General features: G+C 42.0%; 1 protein-coding gene across 2 annotated transcripts in view; it reads right to left on the bottom strand.

The window, feature by feature from the left end:
- Positions 1–2,902: 2,902 nt before the first annotated feature.
- The window catches only part of RNLS (renalase, FAD dependent amine oxidase), a 177,760-nt gene continuing 171,364 nt past the window's right edge, over positions 2,903–9,298 (bottom strand). For both annotated transcript variants that reach the window (XM_083149055.1, XM_083149056.1), the window contains exon 7: positions 2,903–5,112. In XM_083149055.1, the coding sequence (XP_083005181.1) occupies positions 4,954–5,112 (159 nt within the window). In that variant the 3' untranslated portion in view covers positions 2,903–4,953. The remainder of the gene's footprint in view (positions 5,113–9,298) is intronic.

Below are 9,298 nucleotides of genomic sequence, written 5' to 3'. Positions count from 1 at the left end.
TTTTGCTCTTTTATGTATTCTTTTAGATGCTGCAGAACCCTTGTGGTGCTAAATAAATAAACAATGCTACTAATAATAATAAGGTAGTTATTTAAAAAAAAAAAAAAAACTCCTAAATCTTCCTTAAAATGTGCTGGTATACTGAAATGCCAATTAATGTTCCTAACACCAGCAGAAAGCTCTGATAATTTCCTGAGAAAGATTTGACCTATTGGCATTATGGACAAATGACCTGCCAGACCGTAACATACTTCAACTTAAGCTCCATGGCACAGCACTAAAAACTGGATATCTTAAGTATTTTTAAATTTAATAGCACAATCCATTTATCAGCCAGTCTGCAAATAATATGCTACAAATAAAACATACATTTGAACTAGCATGACCTACAGAATGAATTATTTATACAGGGCAAAAAATAAACCTATAAAAAACTCTAAAAGTTAACAAAAAAGGCATGGTAAATGCTATGCCAAATGTTAGTATTTAAATCTAAGGTACATGGAATACAGTTTATTTTCAGTTGGCTTTGAATATGGTTTCCTTATCTCTTTTAGAGATGGGCAAAGTGACTCACGTTGAAGAAAAAGAATAGTTCTTTCCATTTTGAGTGGTTTCGTAATGTAAAATGAATTTCGTACGTTAATCTCCACTTTATATCTCTAAGGTCTGTTAGATTGGATCAAAGGGATGTTTTTAGTCTAATTACTGTATTTTAAAAGCAGAGAAAAATTTAATTATTCTGAATTTAGGTCTTTTACTGCATATTATGGAAGTAAAAATGTGTTACAACAATGGGATTAATATTGCAGAGCTAAATATGTCTGGAAAAATTACTGCTTTTCTAAAATATTAAATAATCTGATTTATTAAACAGATCTGATCATTCGATCAAGACTATAACTCCTACAACGTGCTGGTATTAGAAATGCCAGTTCTGTGTAATATAGAGATGTGGGTACTTGTGTAGTTTCACGGCGGCACTTACGTAGTCAGCGTAGTGTCCCGGTCAGCATAGCAGCAAGCGTAGTCAGTGTCCCTGTCAGCATCAGCGTCGTGTTCCCGCAGCCAGCTGTATCTGCGACTGTGAGTACGTTTGCAGCTAACCCGAGCTGGCAAAGTTAGCGTAGTCAGTGAGCGTTACGCAGTTAGTGTAGTCAGTCAACGTTACGCAGTTAGCGTAGATAGTCAGCATTGTTGACATGACAGGTGTGAATGTGTTCCTTATACACCCCCACTATTCACGCCTGCCCGAAGCGTGGGGAGCGCAGGGAGCTCCGCGAGGGGACGCAGTACGCATCCTTTCATACCCCCACTATCCATGTCGGCATGGAGTTGATTTTATAAAGTGTGGCGAGCGTAATGAGCCACCGAGTCCGAAGCGTGGGGACACGTAAAACGAGCCGAATGTGGCGAGTGGACGCGGATTACTTGGCGTTCATTCTGCATCCCCTTGTGAGGCTCGCCATGCTTCGGGCACGTTTTACGCGTCCGCTAGCCACGCTTCGGGATCGGTGGCTCTCCGAAGATTTATGTTGCTGGCCCTGCCTATATAGATATACTGTATGTAGAAAATAGACAAAATACAAGGCACTGAGGGACTTAACAATGCGTCTGCCTCGTCTAAATTTACTCATTGGCAAGTATAGCTCAATTGTACATGAAATAACTATCATTCAGGAGATAGTCATGCCTCATAGCCTTCCTTCCAAGATGCCTCACTATTTTATATGGGATCTTTCTCTAGTATGTAGTCAATAAGGACCAAATGTGAAACCATTTAACCATCCTGCGGGAGACTCCTGATTCACTATGGAGTTTCCCACTGCTAAAGTACAACAAATATCCTGGAATCCCCACTGCCCCATCTGGAATCAGGACGGCACATGCCCAAGTCCAGATGCAACGTGGACTGGGACTGTACGAGAGAAACGATCCTTGGAGACATCAAAACAGAGAAAGCCCCACACTACAACCTTCATACTCTGCTTAATCTAGACAGTAAGTATGTTCATCCTTTTACTACGTAATGGAGTCTGAGCTTCCATGGAACTGCCATACAGAGCAGCAGCTGCAGTATTTGCACCAAACACCCATACTGACAGCAAAAATGTAAGAGCTGGAAGAGGATGGAGAGGCAGATAGATCTGGAGAGTGGGGACAGAGGGGACTGATAACATAGGCTTGCCTGCCATCTAAAGCCTGCATCTTAAGCAAGTCATCTAAAGCAAGCAATGATTTAGAATTGGAGTTTTGACTGGATTTGGACATAAACCGAAACACTGCCACATTTTATTTTTGCTTTTTTCCCAAATTACCATCTGTCTCAGCCTCTGAGCTGAGAAAAGCTATATGTATTACCCTTTGTTTTACTGTTTCTTTACCATGATCTTTATCATGTACCTCTGCCCCCAGGGGGCTGATAACACTGCTATGGGAGTAGGGGGAGTCAAAAGCCTGAAGAGTAGGGGCTCTGGAGGAGATATCACTGCTTATTGGGGGAGATGACACTTCTATGGGGAGAGGAAGCTAGAGAAATGGAGATTGGAGCTTCAGGGGAGTGACAACACTGCATGACACACCCAAAGACGGAGCTAGACCTGACACGCACCCCTCAAAAGGAGCATTCTTTTACAATATAAATATGCCTTTAGCATAGTAATGAAAAGCAAAGATCAAATTCGTTTTTGCAAAAACTGAACTCCACTTAACATCTTTTTTCCCCTGTACATTACAATGGAAGCTATAAAAAAACACAAAAAAAACCCCAAATGGTATTACCGGACCACAACTGGAAGAGATCCCTTATTTATAGATTATCTTTTCAAATCATCAGTCTTTCTTTCTTACTGTAAGTTACATCAAAATAGGCAGCATTTTTAAAATAATTACCAACATGAGATTTATTTGTTCCTTTGTACATTTATTTTTACATATTTAATTGTCAAAACTTTTTAGAAGTCATTCTGTGACTTTCATCATTTATTCTGTTTTACACAGAAACAAAGGAACAAAAAGATGTTTTCTTTCCTAGGCGATACACAGAGTAACATAATTCATACTCTCCTGGGAAGTTCTCACATTTCATAGAATCTGAGAGAGTAGAGTATGGATTCTGACAACTTTGCCAGTGAAGTGGGCAGTCTGGAAGTTGATGGCATGATCGGTGGCCCTTCCCGCCACTCTGCATGATGGGATACTGAACAGTGAAGGTTGTAGCCATAATGTCACAAATTTATTGTCCATAATATGTATGCATGAAGAGAAACACACAAATGAAAATACAGTGTTTTATCTTTAAACCTTAAAATGTCATATACCTGCAATAACAAAAATACTTTCTGGGCTTAGGGCTTGCTCACACCTATATCACTTTTTTGCACTTTTCTCATAAAGTCGGGAAAACACTTTTAAAAGACAAATGACAGTAAATTCTGCTGTTCCCGCTATTCAAAAATGTCTCAACGGCATTTTACATTTGAGTATGCTGCCACAATATTTACCGTTGATGTTGTTGCCAGTACAATACTGTATTCTGCATTGAGAACTCCTAATCACCCACATTTTAGTGAGCTAGACCTAATGTAAGGTACAGTATCTGCGCATTCAGAGGTGGTTGGGAGAGATTTACCCTGTCGCACAACTCAGAAGCATATACAGTGCGCAGCAATACAATGCAGGCATTACCACACCAACTATAATGTGGGCAAGTCACCAGAGCCCCAGCCACGTCTCTGGCCCAATTCTGCATCTATTAATGTTGGGTAAGAATCTAAATGCACCACACATGGATAAAATACATTTTAAAGAGCATATGTATAAATAAGCCTGTAAAATAATGAGCAGTTACATTAATGAAACCATCTGTTTTAAACTGGGTAACATTTGCTTTCAGGGGTCAATTCAGTTAGCTGCAATGGGACAAGCTAGGCCTAAACCCTCACTCTGGTACCCTAACCTAAACCTCACCCTTAATATTAATCCTAATAGCCTATCCCTAATACCCTAAGAACCCTAACCATCCCCTCTAACCCCAAACCTTTCCCTGGTCATAACCCCTCCATCTAATTGCTTAACCCAAACCACTAAATCAATCCTAATATCCTATCCTTATACCTTAGCCCCTAACAAACTCCCCCCAACAAACCCATATACTTAATACTCTATCCCAATTCCCTAAACAAATGCAATTAGCATAACCCTAAACTAACCCATAAGGTTCCTATCTGAAATTAAATTTGATGTTTCTATGGGGTGTGGTACAGGTGTCCGACAGTTGGGATCCCGAGAGTCATTAGCCCGACGTCGGGATCCCGACTGTCTGGACTCAGACAGCATGGTGAGCGCAACTAAGCCCCTTGCGGGCTCGCTGCGCTCGCCGGACCCCCACAAAGGAAAGTAGCAGGTGGCCGTCGGGAACCCGGCTGTCGGTGTTTTGACAGTTGGGATCCCAACGTCGGGTAAATTCCTGTCAGGACCCTGTCCGGCACCCGTTTCTATGTAAGTTGCTGCTGCAATGGAGTAGAAATACCAGCAATGAAAGTCGAACCCACCCTCCCTCATGGCCTGTATGGGCAGCAAACCAAAAGGTGCAAGTTCGGAGATACTGTATGAGCGGCTTAAAGCTGAAATTACTTGTGTGGTGAGCCGCCTTATGGCTAATCTAATGGACCCCTAGAGGGAGATTCAATTAAGTGCAGTTTAATGCACACTGATTTGCCATGGCTAATGTGCTAGTGCCAATTCAATTATATAGTCCTGCCATAAGCATTGCGCCTATAAAAGGGCTTGTAATACCTTATCTTTGCTCCTATTATAGAAGCAACGCAGGACAATATGACTGAATTGGTGCCAGCCGCAGTAAAATGATATGCCTGGCAACTTGCACGTACTTGAATCTCCCCACTATAAGACAGATGATCCCATCATTACTGCACTAATAACTGCCTGGTGTCAGTGTTGTAAATAGGAGGCTAAAGTTTCCACAATCCGTAGAGCCGATTCTGTGCATCCATCAAAGTTTGAGTGTGTAAATCCATCTCCACCACACAGAAGGAAAGGCTTGCTGTGCAGAGTTATCTGACCTGGACAATCAGGAAAGGCCTTTGTAACCTGCAACATAAATTACAGGTATTAGTCAGTTCTGCCACAATTCAAAGCCACAGAGAAGTATCCATTACATTTGGGATGAATTTGGCCACAGTAATACAAAGTCTGATAATCCTGCATTGTACATAGCGTAATTACCACCAGGAGCCTGTATAACAGCTGTGCACATGTATATTACGGTTAAGACTCTGTGTTTTGGTATTCAATAAAACATTTTAGGAATTTATTTTAAAGGTATATTCAAACTGTACCTGAAAATATTTATACACAGACATGAGTGGCCAAATACAGTCTCTGACACCTGGGAGTAAATGCATGTACAAACAAGTGTGGGGAGGGGGTTTGATTGACTTTTAATGTCTATTTTGTTAGCCTTTTTTACTCATCACATAGAGCATACACACTGTGAGATATGCACTATTTTTCTATTCGATTTTGCTTCTATAAGCAAAATCGAATAGAAAATCGAATGGTTTTTCTACATTCAATGCAGATTCAATCCCAATGCACGTTCCCGTGTAGTGAAAATCAAATAGAAAAATAGTCTTGGCAGCCAATATAGGGGGAAATCTAATAATAGATAGTGCAAATCTAATGTGTTCACTGCAGCATTCGATTTGATGTCCATCTCCTGCCTGAAACCAGTGTTGATCTAATACAGGAGTGGCCCCCGTATGCGGCCCCCGTGGCCTGTCTGAGTGGCCCTCCCACCCGCCAGGCGGCTTTGCCAGGAGTCAAGTAAAGGGGAATCTCGCGAGAGGATGGTAATTCTTGCGAGATTCCTCTTGATCAACAGCTGCAGTTCAATTTTCTAACTGCTGAGATATCTGGATCTCTCCTAGCACTCCGAAGCGGTGACCGCTGTTACCGGAAGTGCGTGTGCGTGTCACAACATCCACTTCCGGTTGCGTTCCTTCGGAGTGCTAGGAGAGATCCAGATATCTCAGCAGTTAGAAAATTGAACTGCAGAATATAATAAGTAATGGTTAGATGTTCCAAATATAAAAGGAACATTGTATATGGACTAGAAGGCAATAAACGATACTTCAGGGATACGTATGATCCGGGTACTTCCGGTCACATGATACGCTTAAATATGAATTTCTGTGAAATAGGGATTATAATATGATTCTGGTAGTTTTATTTTAATTATAGAGTATGTAGGAATATGATGATGAAGTGTATACCTTGTTTTTATGTATAGAAAAAATGTTATACATCCTCCCATGTGACACAGTAAGGGGAGGGGAAAAGGGCATGCTGGGTATAAAAACCCAAAAGGCCAACATGGAAGTTACACCCTGAGTAAGGCTTGTAAATTAGCAGAAACGCGTTGGTGATTTTAAGTGACATAAATACTGTGGGACTGGACCTTATAATCAAACCATCTGGGAGCTATCCAAGGAGGGAACTTTCGTTGTGGAGACCCGGGATCCCACCAGGAACTACCCCTTGGACTGTCCTATATGACACTCATAGCCTTGATTATAAGGCCAAACACGGTACTATGCTCAAATTATTTTATTGTTTATGTCAATTCTGAATAAATGTTTACAGTTTTACACTATGTGGAGCATTTGATTTTAAACCGAGGTATACACGAATCAAGAAGAAGAACGTACATACAACGTTGAAGCATCATATAATACTATACGAGATATCTTGTGGCCTAAGGAAAGGCCCATTTGCGGTACGGAGAGTACATAGGGGTGGGGATTGTTATTATCACTGAGAATAACATCTACACTATGAAAAGTGCGATTTCTTTGTCTTTTATCTGAGGTACCGCACGCACGGAAGAATCTACCGATATCGGCTAAAGAAGTGTAGCGGATATACATTTACAGATCCCAAGTGGGAGCGCCGTGTCCAATTCTTTTTGTATTGACTGTATTTTGGATAGTGTGGTGACTATCTTGTGACAGGGCTGCACCCTTTGTTTAGAGCGCATGTGCTCTACCTTCTTGTCTGTACCAAAATAAAATCTAAGCCAACATTTCACCATATTTGTACTGCCTTTCTTATTATCATGTTATCATGGTCATTTTTGTGATATACAGATGCAGTGCTGCTCATTCAGCCGCCGGAAGGGGGCGCTCACAAGAAGCTCACATGCCCCGTTCTGACTGAACTCTCCGCCGCCCCCCCGGTCCCCGCCATCTGCCCACACCCCCCCTAACCCTGCCCATCTCCCTGAAGCGGAGACAGGCAGGGTTTCCGCTCCCCGCCTCCGAGTGACTGGGACACGCGTGCGTGTGAGACACTTGCGTGTCACAGTCAAATGAAGCGTTTCTCCACCAGCGCTCGCCAGCGGGGGCATTCTGGAGAGCCCTGGAGCTGCAGGAGAGGTGCTCTATCTGTAACTTGGTACAAAATGTAAAACGTAAAGCAATACTTAAAGTATTTGAGATAAATATCAACTTACTAATTTTTGAAAACCCAGTAATAATGTAAACTACATGAAGAAAGTCTCACAGTGCTAAATAAGTATATTTACTGTAAGTCTGGTTTACAGAGGTATGCGGGAAGATAAATAATTGGATGAGGAAGTGAAGTCAATGGCAGACTGTTTGTATATTTGTATAAATAGAGCTGGTCTATGACCATAAGAGATGAGAACAGAGATTTGTATCAGGCGCTGATATGTTATACAAGTAAGGGCAGTGAAAGATAGGAATCATTTTCAACCCTGTCAACTTTTGTCTGCTTTATGGGCTATCACATAGCTGGAACACTATACAAATACAATGGGGGTTATTCAGACTTGACCCCAAAGTTTCGGCCCTTCGTTATTGCCGGGAGATGTATAACCAGCCTGCGAGAGTAAAGGCATTAGCTGCACTAGAGCGCTCCCTTCTCTTCCTCCACAGTGCAAAGAAAAGGGGCTGTGTAAGGTGGCCACTCCCCTAGTGTCATATGACCACGCCCCATCATAGCACATGCCACACCCTTTTTTTCTGTGCCACTAAGAGACCATTTCTACTTGCACTGTGGGGGCTCTGGGGGTCAGTAACCCTCTGACTTCTGCCTGCCTCACTGCATAATAGTAGGAGCATAGGGAGCAGGGCTTCATGAGCAACCATGGAGCAGGGCAAAGCTCTGTGTCCTCATTTCCCAGTCTCAATCAGTGGCGTAGCACCATCTGATCATTACCTTCAATAGCAAAACCATCAACGGTCAGTAACAAGCCACTGATGGACATTGGCCATCAGTATCAGCACCCGTTAACCACAAATGTCACTGAAGTTACAGGTTTTGGTTGGGAGTTGTGGAGTCTTGTTAACAACCAAAGTTTTCCAACAAAGACACATTCTTAATGGAAAACTAGTTACTATGAGGTTAATCCATACTGTGATGTAGATTGCAACACTTGGGGTTCTTTTATACTAATACTTGTGCCACTCCCTCACGTGTAAAGGCCCCCATACACCTGAAAGACATTGCACCCAATCATAAAATCTAGAAAGATTGTACGATGGATTGTATGCAGATTGTGTGAACATTGTGTGCACACAATCGTGCAATGCAAAGCCATGTGGGTTGGAGGATTGTTCCTCTGATCAGTTGTGCTGCATGTCTGATCAGTTGGGATTGGGAGCTGATTGCATGGGCTTTTAAAACCATGCAATCTGTCATTCAGGCATAATTCATTATGGGAACAAAAATGAATAAGCTACTTATAGGCTAAATGGAGTTATTATAGGGAATTCTGCTGTATAGAAGGACTTGGGGGTCATCATAGATGAAAAATTGGGTAATAGTGCCCACTGCTCAAGTGCAGCAGCAAAAGGAAACAGGACACTGGCATGCATTAAAAGGGGTATGGATTCAAGGGATGCCAATGTGATAGTGCCTCTTTACAAGGCACTGAAGAGATTACACTTGGAATATTGTGTTGAGTTCTGGGCACCGCACCTTTAAAAAGGACATAAATGAATTGGAACAGGTACAGAGAAGGGCAACTAAGCTATTAAAAGGTCTCAAATCACTAGAATACAAAGATAAGTTAACCAGGCTGAATACAGGATTGGAAATCATATGGAACTAGGAGATGATTTGTTCAATAACAGGCCTATACTTAGGACACGCGGGCATGTACTGAGGCTCGAGGAAATTCCGTACTGAATTTAGAAAAGGATTCTTCACCATTAGAGCAGTAAAATTCTGGAACTCATTGCCGGTGGGGGTG

This window comes from Crinia signifera, chromosome 6, assembly GCF_055691185.1.
Source record: "Crinia signifera chromosome 6, ASM5569118v1, whole genome shotgun sequence".
Classification (NCBI taxonomy): domain Eukaryota; kingdom Metazoa; phylum Chordata; class Amphibia; order Anura; family Myobatrachidae; genus Crinia; species Crinia signifera.
Note: the sequence above shows the minus strand (reverse complement) of the source record. Positions and strands in the feature narration are given on the sequence as shown.